This window comes from Psittacula echo, assembly GCF_963264785.1.
Source record: "Psittacula echo genome assembly, chromosome: 1".
Lineage (NCBI taxonomy): Eukaryota > Metazoa > Chordata > Aves > Psittaciformes > Psittacidae > Psittacula > Psittacula echo.
In genome coordinates, this window is record NC_137735.1 from 119,831,913 (window position 1) to 119,845,628 (window position 13,716).

Sequence of the window (13,716 nt, forward strand, 5' to 3'; positions counted from 1 at the left end):
TTATTAATTATTCCATTTAATTGCTTAAGGGCAGCTTTATGAAACAAATTGCATTTATATAGCCTCCTGATAGCTACTTAATTGTGCATGAATAATGAAGGCATAAAATCTTCACGTAAAGCTCTGAATTCAGAATTTAACAATGAATCAAAGCCTTTTTTTTGACATTAAAATCTTAATTTTAAGTAATGGTGAATGTTATGCTCAAGTGGTCTTAAAGACCATTGGGGACTCACTATGGGAACTTATAAGGCTATTTTTTAAAAGATGACTGACATCACCTACAAAAAAGATAAAATTTACCTTTTTTTCCTTGCAAACTTCACTTCTGTAGTGTTCCACAATGCAATGCTACTGACTGGAAACAAAGCTGGCAACAAGAAGCAGTTCTAGGAAAATGTAAAGAATTCTGTCTGTATATATGTATAAGTTTGTGCACATTTTTAGCTAAAGGCCTACAGTATACGCATGTCAAATACTAACTTCAGACAAATTGGCTGAGAGGAGTAGGTTTAAGAGCAGGTTGAAGGCTGTCAAGTATGCGTCGGCACTGCCATCTGGTGTTAGTGATGGCTCCATGCCTCCTCTGTGACACAACCTAGTTGGGGAGTCCTTCCCTTCAGTTACTTCAGTTGGTATCAACCTACCAATAGATCTTATGAACAAAGAAACCTCACCGGAATGGTGTTCTGCTTACGACAATTTCACGGAATCTATTTGTAAAACAGGAATGTTATAATGATTTGTGTGAAACCAACACAACAAATGCAAGTGTTTTCCTCGAAAGGGTGGACACACTGGGCTCTTCCCTTTCTCTGTATCAGCTTTAGTAATGACAGTCCTATGTTCCTCCAGTCTCACTTGTCATTCCCTTAATTTTTATTCCTAATCCAACATAGTAATGATTTAATTAAAACCACAATGGGGAAAAACTAATACAGTATGACCAACAAACATAGCTGTAAGTCTCCTTCCTCACCCTTTGGGACTTCAGTCAGACTGCTCAGAGAAAAGATCAAGGAACAGTGTAATACTGCAGTCCAAGCAGCAATTTTGGCACTTACAAACATCCTGTGACTGGAAAAGAAAGAAAGAAAGAAAGGAAGAAAGGAAGAAAGGAAGAAAGGAAGAAAGGAAGAAAGGAAGAAAGGAAGAAAGGAAGAAAGGAAGAAAGGAAGAAAGGAAGAAAGGAAGAAAGGAAGAAAGAAAGAAAGAAAGAAAGAAAGAAAGAAAGAAAGAAAGAAAGAAAGAAAGAAAGAAAGGAAGAAAGGAAGAAAGGAAGAAAGGAAGGAAGGAAGGAAGGAAGGAAGGAAGGAAGGAAGGAAGGAAGGAAGGAAGGAAGGAAGGAAGGAAGGAAGGAAGGAAGGAAGGAAGGAAGGAAGGAAGGAAGGAAGAAAGAAAGAAAGAAAGAAAGAAAGAAAGAAAGAAAGAAAGAAAGAAAGAAAGAAAGAAAGAAAGAAAGAAAGAAAGAAAGAAAGAAAGAAAGAAAGAAAGAAAGAAAGAAGGAAGGAAGGAAGGAAGGAAGGAAGGAAGGAAGGAAGGAAGGAAGGAAGGAAGGAAGGAAGGAAGGAAGGAAGGAAGGAAGGAAGGAAGAAAGAAAGAAAGAAAGAAAGAAAGAAAGAAAGAAAGAAAGAAAGAAAGAAAGAAAGAAAGAAAGAAAGAAAGAAAGAAAGAAAGCAAAAAGCCAATATTTATTTATTCCCAAATTTTCAAAATAAAAAATTTAATATGTGCAACTGCATTGCACTGCTGCACCTTCAACTGTCAGTGCCTACAAGCACTCCAACCCAGACTACTTGAATTTTCAGTAGTCAGGTTAGTCCACACCATTATCTGAGAAGTGTCAGTATTTAATTCAGTGATCCTCCGATAAATTTTTAAAAGTGTATTGCTTCGAAAATCGGTAGCTATAATGGGGGGAAGAAGGGGAAAAGAAGGAGGAAAGAAACCAAATGAAATCCAAACTGCATGTGTAACACTGTCTTTTCTAAAACAAGGACAGTCTTTCATTTCCATAATAGCTTGCTGGAATCCACAGACACCCAGCAACCACTATGCTGTCACAGGTGGAGGGGCAAGAGTTCTGAGATTCATGGCGCTGACAGCTCCTTGCTGATATTTATTTTCATTAGATATTAAGGAAAAGGAGATGTCGTGGTTTAAGCCCAGGCCATAAATCAGAACCACGAAGTCCACTTCCCCCCCCCACCTTTCTTCCCTCTGCTTCTGGAGGGACGGGGAGGAGAATCAAAAGAATGCAGCTCCTACAGGTTGAGATAAGAACAGTTTAATAACTAAGGTATAACACAAATCACTACTGCTGCCACTAATAGTAATAATGATAAAGGAAATAACAAGCAAGAGAATACAACCGCTCACCAACCGGTACCTCACCCCCACCCTGCCTTGATCCAGCCCTTCCGGGAACTCTCCATTCTACATCCTGGGCATGACGTGCTATGGTATGGAATACCTCTTTGGCTAGTTTGGGTCAGGTGTCCTGTCCCTGCTTCCTCCTGGCTTCTCCTCCTCCCTGGCAGAGCATGAGACTCACAAAGTCCTTGGTCAGGGTAAACATTCTGACCCACAACTGAAAACATCAGCTTTATCAGTATTATTCCCAGGTTGAAAGTCAAAACACAGCACTGCACCAGTAGAAAAAATGACTGCTACTGCTAAACCAGGACAGGAGATCATTACTGTAACCTAAAAAATAGCTACATTAGCCTTTTTCAGCTTCAGGATAATCAGCCTGCTGCAATTCAGCCCACCCTCAAATAAACAGGGACAGAAATCTATATTGCTATTAAGTGGGGTTTTTTTCCTTTATGTGACATGTAAGTTGTTCTTATTTTCAACATCGTAATTTTAAATCATTTAGTGTACAACTGATGTCCATTTACTGCAGTTCATCTTGAATCTATATAGACAAAACCTTGCAGCTAAATATTTGTGTAACCAATACTTGATGCATTTACCTCCCTGTTCTCTGGAGTCTAATGGATTCATATTTTATATTGTTAAATATATTTAATCACTCTGGCAAAGCAAATACAGATTGAATTTTGCACTTGGCATGTTTTTTGTTATTAGGCCAGAAAATTTTCTATATGACATGAAAAATCTTTTCTGTAACTCCTAGTTTGACCTATTTTGTGTCAGTTAAATGTTCAGCACTTTAAATATGGAGGTACTTAAATGCAGGGTTAACAACTACACAAGCAGTGCTATTTACTTCTTCACATAGAATCATAGAATAGATAGGGTTGGAAAGGACCTTAAGATCATCTAGTTCCAACCCCCCTGCCGTGGGCAGGGACACCTCACACTAAACCATGCCACCCAAGGCTCTGTCCAACCTGGCTTTGAACACCACCAGGGATGGAGCATTCACAACTTCCGTGGGCAACCCATTCCAGTGCATCACCACCCTAACAGTAAAGAACTTCTTCCTTATATCCAACCTAAACTTCCCCTGTTTAAGTTTGAACCCATTGCCCCTTGTCCTATCACTACAGTCCCTAACGAAGGGCCCCTCCCCAGCATCCTTGTAGGCCCCCTTCAGATACTGGAAGGCTGCTATGAGGTCTCCATGCAGCCTTCTCTTCTCCAGGATGAGCAGCCTCACCTTTCTTGGCCTGTCTCCATACGGGAGGTGCTCCAGTCCCCTGATCATCCTCGTGGCCCTCCTCTGGACTTGTTCCAACAGTTCCATGTCCTTTTATGTTGAGGACACCAGAACTGCACACAATACGCCAAGTGAGGTCTCACGAGAGCAGAGTAGAGGGGCAGGATCACCTCCTTTGACCTGCTGGTCACGCTCCTTCTCATGCAGCCCAGGATACGGTTGGCTTTCTGGGCTGCGAGCACACACTGCTGGCTCATGTTCATTTTTTCATTGACCAACACCCCCAAGTCCTTCTCCACAGGTCTGCTCTCAATCTCTTCTCTGCCCAACCTGTAGCTGTGCCTGGGATTGCTCCGACTCAGGTGTAGGACCTTGCACTTGGAATGGGTAAACTTCATAAGGTTGGCATCAGTCCACCTCACAAGTGTGTCAATGTCCCTCTGGATGGCATTCCTTCCCTCCAGCTTATCAACCAAACCACACAGCTTAGTGTTGTCGACAAACTTGCTGAGGGCTCACTCAGTCCCACTGTCCATGTCACTGACAAAGATGTTGAACAAGACTGGTCCCAACACCAGTCCCTGAGGGACACCACTGGCTACTGGTCTCCAGCCAGACATTGAGCCATTGACCATAACTCTTTGCGTGCGACCATCCAGCCAGTTCTTTATTCACTGAGTGGTCCATCCATCAAATTGATGTCTCTCCAATTTAGAGACAAGGATATTGTGTGGGACAGTGTCGAAGGCTTTGCAGAAGTCCAGGTAAATGACATCAACTGCTCTATTCCTGTTCACCAGTTCCGTAGCCCCATCATAGAAGGCCATAACCTAACTTTAAACTTTCCATTTGTACATGGTTTCTGACAATAGCCAAAATACATTTGTACTTAAACAAATGAGAACATAAATAGTGAGCTTATAGACTTCTTTTTAGTTAAGAATCCATCAGAGTTTTGACAGTCTGATCTGGAGTCTGTTTCTTTAGTTTGTGGCAAGATCTTTTTCATACACATGTAGTCCTACATAGGTTAATGCTTCTGATTTGACAGCCACAAACAGAATTTATCTTGTTTTAAATAATAAAATTACTAAATTGAGTATGTTTTACTGTTTCAATATTGTGACATGACTAGACAGTCCTCTTTCTTGATCTTGAGTTGAGCTACTTAGTGGATTTCTGATCCTTTCTTTGTCCAGTTCATCTAATAAGAGTAAGGACTTCCCAATACTCACCTCAGATGTGTCTGGTGTAAGGCAGACATCTATCTTTCTTCTTCTGTAGAAAATGACACTTCCAGTGAGAGCTTTTCTATCACAGTGCAGACATCTAAGGCTAAGGGATACTGGAGTCTTGATACTGCCTTCTCACTGCAGGGAAGGTACCTCACTTGTGCCTGGTAGTTCTGGTATCTAGAATTCTCCTACGGGCAATGACACTGAGTCATGCAATAACTTTGGCCTAAGCTGTCTTTGGAAGGAGACTCCGGTAGACAGGGAGACAATGCACTTCATCTCTTGCCATCAAGCTGGGATCTGACAATTACACATGTGAAACTCAGCTGCTTATTCATTCCTACTACACTGACATCATAATTCCAGCCTAAAACAGGTAGGAAAAAGTGTGCTTTTTTCTTTAATAACAAAAGAAAAAAAAAAAAAAAAAAAGGAAAAAATAGCACACTTAAATTATAGAGAATTGTATGTTAAACTTGAAGATGACAATGATTAAATAAAATTAATTCCACCTTAAATGGTATAGGTTATGAGTGTTTGAAGGATCTGATACATCTGACGGTAAGTTGATTTGCTATCATGCTTATCAGAGGGGAAGTTCTTGTAATACTGTGGTTTTCTTTCATAGGTGACACTACTATATACCGTTCTTCACATGAGACACAGTTTGAAATATTGTGATAAAATGAGATGCTTGCGGAAACGATCAGCAGTGTCATTCTTAGGAGTCCTTGTCATTTGCTTGCTGTTCATGAATTTGTACATTGAAGATGGTTATGTTTTGGTAAGTTTTTCAGGTGGAAGAAATGATCCTGGAGCAACAGAACATGACGCATCCCTGGTTAAACAGTAAAGTTCAGAATTTTTGCAATACCACACTCTTAGTGTACCATTAACTGTGAAGTATGATAAAAATGTGTGCTTTATAATGAAGCCATCTTATCAATATATACTACACATAGTGTGTGTCAGTAAGACCCTAACAGTCCTTTTCACAGAAGTAAATATGTCATTGTGTATTGGAAGTATGGGAGATAATGAATGTAGCAAAACATGGAGATATCTCATCAGGTATCTTCCTCTGAGTCCATATAATTCCTGTATTTTCCATAACCCTGGATTTCTCTCAATTTTAATTGCCTACATCTGAAATATTCATATGAGCTAGGAGCTCCTTTTTCAGTCCACACTGTGAATTTCACCCCTGAATACTCTATTAAACAATATTATAGAAATATAATTATAGAAGAGAACTTATACTAACTCGATAGATTTTAAGCTCTTTGTATTAATAATTTCTTTTTAGTGCTTTTATTTTTTGTTTTTTTGCACTTTCTATATCTCAGATTTGAATCTGGGGTGGGGGGGGTTTCAGTGTTACAGCATTAACAATTAGACATAAATGATACCTAGTGAAAGTTTACGAGTATGAAAGAGATTTATGGAAAGATTTGTGTTAGGGATTTCAACAAATAACCTACTGACAATGTGACATAACTCTGCAGTTTATGTGTAACCTCTGGGTGTCTCAGTGCTGAACATCAAGTAAGCCCTGAAGACTTGATTAATGGATTGAATTTCCAGTTCTTTTGAGGTTGGACTGAGCTCAGTAGAAGAACATGGTAGCTTAATAACAAGCTTATAAATAGTAAAATGACTGAACTGAGTATCTAACATTGTGATATGATTAGATAGTCCTTTTCTTTGATCTTGAATTGAACTACTAAGTGGCTTTCTGATACGCTGTGTCACCTTTTGCCTGATTTGTCGAACTGGGACAGGATGGGCTTTCCAATATTCTGAAAGGTGAAGTCTGATCCCAGCTGGATCTGAAAAGAGACATCATAGTATGAAAAAAGTGCAATACACAAATAGTAAAATCCTTACACAGATTTACCAGAACCATAGATAACTTGCTAGTGATTTTAATTTAAAATACTTTACTTATAAAAATATGTTAAATATTTACAATATTAAGACTATGCTAGTACTTTTTAAACCATTGAAAACACATGCTTCTAGCATGTTACTCCATTACAGACATATTGCTTTCTCTAACAGTATTTGTGCTAGGGTTTTGCACTGTTTTGTTTATTCATCATTTCTTGGTTGTGATGAAATTTGACCTGGCTTATAACATATTTTATTTTTTCCAGTGGTATTTTCCCTGATGCTTCTTCTCCACTCACTAACTGCTTCAAAGTCCCCCAGATGTTTCTGAAAGTGCTTTTATTATCACTGCTAATAATGTTCCTCTTGGTTTGTTTTTGAAATATTTTCCTGTGCTATTCGCCAGCTCCCCAGATGGCTCCATGTCTTATTCCTAATTTGCTGGGTTTCTCCCCTTTTTTAAAAATTCACTCTCTTTCATTGCTTCTCTCATCACAGTTCTGGCATGTCTGCATTCATGTAGCTCCCAGCCAAGTTTCTTGCCAAGTCTTCTGGCAATTATCCCAGATTGCCTGTAACTTCATGGTCCATCAAGCATTTTCTCAAATGTATTAGGCTGTTGACTTTTTAATTTATTTGGTTTTTTTGGGTTTTTTTTTTGTTTTCAGCTTTCCTGACCATGTCTGATAGCTCTGTTACCTTGTCTGGTGTGTTTTCTCTGCTGAGGTGAAAGATGAGCAGTTTCAGTGTTGTTGGTGAGCAGATTTGGGGATAGTTTCGAGAACAGAAGGCTAACCAGTTTCCTTCAAGGAATGGGAGTCTGAAAGTCCTCAGAGACCCAAAAGCCCTCTGACTTTGAAATTGTAGTAAGTCTCCGCTGGAGTGTCTCTTGAAGTTAACTGACAGAGGAAGGCAACTGACCCAGAGTTTCTCTTCCCAGTCTCAGGCAGCAGGCTGTGCAAGGGGATGCAGGACTAGCATCTCTTTCACCAAAGTTGAGATAAGTAGCCTTTTTCAGGGCATTAGATTACAGTGAGATTCCTTGTGGCAAATCTTAAGAAGGGAGAGGAGAATTTTTCATTTTCGCTCAGAGACTCATATGAATCCTTTCCATTGTTTTCTTCAGGGCATTTGCTGTGAAAATGGGTCCACCTCAGAAAATTGCTTAAGTATGTTTGTTGAGGACTCTAAAATGCTGATGCATGTGTGTCAGCAGAGAAGTGTAAAGTGATTCATCTGCAGCTTGTGAGCCACATCTAATCAAATATTTTGAAGACATACTGAATTTATATAACCAGATAGCACAATATATGCAGTGATTTTTTTATACATATTATGAGTTGTAAGAGAACTGTGAGTGAAACATGCCTTTTGCATGCTTCTATGAATGCTAATCATTATTTTAGGCACTATGAAAACAATAGTACTATTGTAGCTGACACAGCATCCTTAGTGGAGCAGAGTAGCTTTATAAAAAATGGAGAACTTCTGGCAATTTGCCCAGTGGAACCCACAGAAATCTCCCAGGCTTCAGCTAAAACTGGAATGTAAGTTAGTGGTTAGTTAACAGATGAAAGCCAGAACTACCATAGAAAAAATTAGAGAAAACTAAAGAGACCTAATCAAGCTCTTCAGCTTCACTGACCTCTGCATAGTAGTCAGAGATAGAAGAACCAGATTTAATTTTTTTGGCAAAATCCATGTTTTAGGGTTTTTTTCATTCAACAAAGCAATGAAAGCAACAACAACTTAAAAAAGGATTGTTAGCCACAAAAGACATTTCTTAAAGAGAAAAAAAAAAAAAAAAAAAAAATTGTTGCGGTCAGTTTGAATATTTTGCTTGTTAAAATCAAAACATTTTATCCTGACATTTTCTATTTCCAAATATTTTGAAACTTTTTATGCAGAAAAACCTCAGCACAATGGGTTTCCATTCCAAAGCCTTATGAAACAAACTATTGTGGTGTTCCATTCTGGAACCAACCAATGACACATGATGGTTTCTGACATTAAAAAAAAGCTGGGTTTAAAAAAGAAAGTTTTTGGACCATCCATTTGGGGTTTTTTTCCAATTTGACATTTTTTGATTTTCATAGAATATCTCCTGAAGTTTAGGTGCATTCTCTTCCTAGCCTATTAAGTTACATTTTAATCTGGAATCTGATCAATATAAACCTTCTTCTCATAAGTTATGGGCAAATGCAAAATATCATAGGTGCTCTAGACAGAAATTACTGGAAAGGCATTGCAGTTGAAGAGAGAGTAACAGTGTAGGTAGATGCACCTGTATGTCTGCCAAAGATCTTTATTAAACTCAGAAGTGTATTATTTGTTACTTCTATGAAAGAAAAATAATGAAGTTAAAATGAACCTAGGATTGGTTGAAAAAAATATTTTTTTGTGTTATAAATATATATTTGACACATTATTTAGTATTTATACCATTAAATATGAGTGCTGTTTACTGTTTCTGTGGTTGTTCTTGTTAGCATCAATACTATCACTGCACAATGCAGTTTTTAGTTTTTAGTGTTTTTACATACTGTATATATATCAGAAGAAATGAACTTATTCATTCAGTGGCCTGTCATCAGACTAGAATCCATCCATGTAAATTATATAATCATTCCTAACTTTAAATTCAGTCTCATGACACTACAACTTGTTAGATATTTTGCCTTTTCTTAAGGACTAAGGAACAGATTTTCCCGCAGACCCAACTGAGCTTATGGATAGAGCACTGCTAATGAAGCTGCTCCTTCCCTTAGGTGAATTTATGATGGCTAAGGAAGCCTCTTTAAAGAAAAAGATAGGAGAAAGAGGCAGTAAGATGAAGTATAGTGGTAAATTTGCCTTTTTTCCTATGACATCAAACTGTTCACGAAAGCCAGCGAAAGCTTTGGCTGTCTCAATGATTGCATGCATTTCTTCTTATCAAAAACCTGAGCTGGAGCTACTCAGAAAAATCACAAAATGAGCCAGCTGCCAGGGTCCAGTTTCATCTTTCTTTGCAATTGTTTTGTGGGCTGTTGTTTTTTTTTAAGAACTGAAAATATTTTCAATAAATCTTCCCCACTTCTCCATCTATGAAAATTCTCTCATTTGTTGCTTATTGATGCTTTCTTATATGTCTTTTGAATATTGCAGCTTTTTTTTTTTTTTTTTATAATTTAGTGTTTCCAACCTTTACAGAGCTTTTGCCCAAAATATTCTTTTTTTTCTTTCCCTGTTTCCATAATCTGAAGGGTTATGATACATTTTCTGTAGCCAAAAAATATATGATATTCAGTAATGGGTTTTTCAAAAAAATGAAGTGACATCTACATGCATTCACAAAAGCTGACACTGAAAATTGTTGTTCTTGGAACCCTGCCTGTCCATGTTTCCTCTCTAGCTGGTATTCACAAATGTGTTTCTCTCTGTCTCTATCCCTCTCCTATTCTTTTTGTTTTCTCACTAATAGGAAGGGGACAAGCAATTACTCAGAGAAACAGCCACGCACCAGCTCAACCCAGAGCGCTATGTTCACACTTTTAAAGATTTGTCTAATTTCTCAGGATCTATAAACATTTCCTATCGCTACCTAGCTGGCACGCCTTTGCCAAGGAAAAGTAAGTAACTGTAATCTGAATGTCATGAAATGAGATAATTTAAAAATGGGTGAAATCTACACAGTCCCTGTGATATTTCTAGGCAAGAGGGGCTGAATTAATCAGTGACAATCTCAGAGAGTGAGTGAGACAGCTATCTCTCTGCACAGGCAGTTCCTGGGCAGCTGTTAGCTCAGCCTGGCCTCACAGCTTGGTTACCTGCTGATCAAATGCCTGACTTATAGTCATCCTGCAGACAGCACTTAGATGGTCTGTGGGAGCACACTTTTGTGGATTTCCTCGCAGGCCAGGAGATGATTTAGAAAGCAGGAACAAGGCATGTGCTGGTGGTGATCTATAACGACCCCAAGACCGTTCTGTCTGTATCTGTCTGTATAACCAGTAAATCCAATTTATGGTATGCTTGGGTCACATAGGTACACCTTTCAGGTCCCCTGTTCTGCCAGTCCAACAGCTGTGAATAGGTCTCCTTGTTCATTTAGCTGTGATAAGAAAGAAGGTGAATTGTGCTATTATGAGAACAGTAAAGGAGGATTCTTCTTGCAGCCATCTTCAGATGGATTATCTAGATATTCTGACTCTAGGCAGGGTTCAATACTTTCATCCTGAAGTGAAATACTGCCATACCTATTTTTTAGACAGGTGTCACCTGGGTTCCAAACTGATCATTTCACAAACATAAACAAGGGTCATAAGTCCAAGCACTGAAGATAAAATCATCTGTGATTTGTTGATATTCATAGAAAGCCACAAAAGTTTTTTTCAGATTAAATTTGAGAAATTTTGGGCTCTTCAGGCAGTGTAAATGGCTTCTGGGGGTTGTACTTCACTCTAAAAGTGCATTTTGAGCAGACTCAAGCCTTGGGGGAAAATCTGAATCAGCTTCTTAGAGCAGTCTTTTACAAAACACAATATTTTAAGAAAGTTGGGGTAGGTTCAACTGAAGTATGACCTTGCAATTATAAAGTCTTAACATTTTTTACATCAGGAGTTAGAAAAAATTATATATATTAGAACATATCTCAGCATACTCATTTCGACTGCTGGCAAAAATGCAATGGCAGTGACTCCAAACAGCAGAGATGAATATTTTTCTCTTATCATTAAGATGCATATCTCCCTAGAAAGATGTAACGGCATTAGAAAATATTTATCCAGCCACAGGTATGAGGTAGTAAGTTCTCTTCTACTTTGAAATAATATCTAAATTACATTTTGCAACTAAAGTTCCCTGTAAAATGCTCAAGGAGTCCTGAAAGCTGGTTAGAAGAAGAACTACTAGCAAGGTAAAATTGGACAAATTCAGTTAAAACTTAACACACAGAAAAATGTATTCATGCATGGTTCATAAAAATGTAAAATTATGCTTAAGTGCAGCTTCTCTTGTAGAGTGCTTAGAATGATAAAAGTTTGGCAAGTAATATATAGCTTAAGTTGTTGTGCTGCATTTTGTAGCTCCTTGTGTGAATCATATCTCATAATCCCTTATCTTTTAGCAGATTTTAGAGTCTTATCATTGTCTGTGTGGTTTCCTCTACCAGGCATATGCGTGCACACTGCTTTGGCTTTTGTCCGCTACATGCCATTCCTTGCAGTTAACAAGTGAATGTTTAATGCAATAGTCATCTTATATCTATTTGCTTGTGATGCGATTCTTCTTTCATGAAAAGGCAATAAACGTTCTTTGTTGCATTCAGCTTAGTAAATTCACATACCAAATTTCTCAGTCTTCACTATTTTTTTGTAGTGAAGTTTTACTAGTTTTATATAATATAAGCACAGCTCTGGAGAATAGCTTCATGGTGGAATTTTTTCAATGTGAGATACTCAGTTTTTGTTTGATTGTCTTTTGTACAGGGTATCTTACAATTGGGCTATCCTCTGTGAAACGGAAGAAAGGAAACTACTTGCTTGAGACCATCAAGTCCATATTTGAGCAATCAAGTTATGAGGAACTCAAAGAAATTGCAGTGGTAGTGCAACTGGCAGATTTCGACTCAGCCTGGTGTGAAGGGATGGTCCAGGATATTTCACAGAAATTTGCACACCACATAATTGCAGGCAGATTAATAGTGATTCACGTCCCTGAGGAGTATTATCCTGTACTGGATGGCCTCAAAAGAAATTACAATGACCCAGAGGACCGTGTGAAGTTTCGATCCAAACAAAATGTAGATTATGCTTTTCTTCTTAACTTTTGTGCAAATCTTTCTGACTATTATGTGATGCTAGAAGATGATGTTCGGTGCTCAAAGAATTTTTTGACTGCTGTTAAGAAAGTAATTACCTCACGAGAAGGGTCGTACTGGGTGACTTTGGAATTCTCCAAACTAGGTTACATTGGAAAGCTTTACCACTCCCATGACCTCCCACGCCTGGCCCATTTTTTACTGATGTTCTACCAAGAAATGCCTTGTGACTGGCTGCTTATCCACTTCCGTGGGCTGTTGGCTCAAAAGGAAGTGATACGTTTTAAGCCATCTCTGTTCCAGCACATGGGATACTACTCATCTTACAAAGGAGCTGAAAACAAGTTAAAGGATGATGATTTTGAAGAGGAATCAGTTGATATCCCTGACAACCCACCTGCAAACTTACACACCAGCATGAATGTATTTGAAAACTATGAGGCAAGCAAGGCTTACAGCAGCATTGATGAGTACTTCTGGGGAAAAGCTCCTTCTACTGGAGATTTCTATGGGATTGTATTTGAAAAGCCCATTAAAATCAGTAAAATTAAAGTTGTCACTGGAACTGAAGACCGGCAAAATGACATTTTGCATCATGGGGCCCTGGAAGTAGGAGAAAAGATTGCAGGAAGTAAAAACAGGAGACAATGCACCACTTACTTGAGATTAGGGGAATTCAAAAATGGGAATATTGAAATAACAGATGTAGAGCACAAAGTTCTGTTTGATATTAACTGCATGAGAATACTTGTTACCAAAAGTCAAAAAGAATGGCTGATCATTAGGAGCATTAGTGTCTGGACTTCTCAAACACCAAATTAGTAAAGTAAAGCCACCTAAGAAGGTACAGAATGCATACGATCAGCTGGGTCCCAACTGGTACCATTCCCTAGAAAAACTGACATTTCCAGCTCTTCACTAAAGAAACAAAAAATCTGGGGAAATCACGAAACAAGCAAAGCAATTTATTTTTCACTAGCTTGGTCAGGCAATATACAAACATTTGTTGAAATTTTTGAATTTTATAGGAAATGCAAAGTTCTCAAACCTCACTTGAGATCTTGAAACCCTTTTTTATTAACATTTCTCTGTGAGAGAGATCATCTGGACTAAACAGGACTAAAAAAACATCCTATAATTACCAAAAGTTTTAAAGCTATGAC

At 38.2% G+C, this 13,716-nt stretch overlaps 1 protein-coding gene across 1 annotated transcript; it reads left to right on the forward strand.

Moving 5' to 3' along the window:
- Positions 1–4,748: 4,748 nt before the first annotated feature.
- Positions 4,749–13,375, forward strand: MGAT4C (MGAT4 family member C; the record flags this gene model as incomplete). The annotated part of the gene is made up of 3 exons (XM_080631427.1): positions 4,749–5,647; positions 10,217–10,364; positions 12,222–13,375. The coding sequence occupies exons 1-3, from the start codon at positions 5,519–5,521 to the stop codon at positions 13,373–13,375; spliced, it is 1,431 nt and encodes a 476-aa protein (XP_080487553.1). The 5' UTR covers positions 4,749–5,518.
- Between the last annotated feature and the right edge of the window lie 341 nt (positions 13,376–13,716).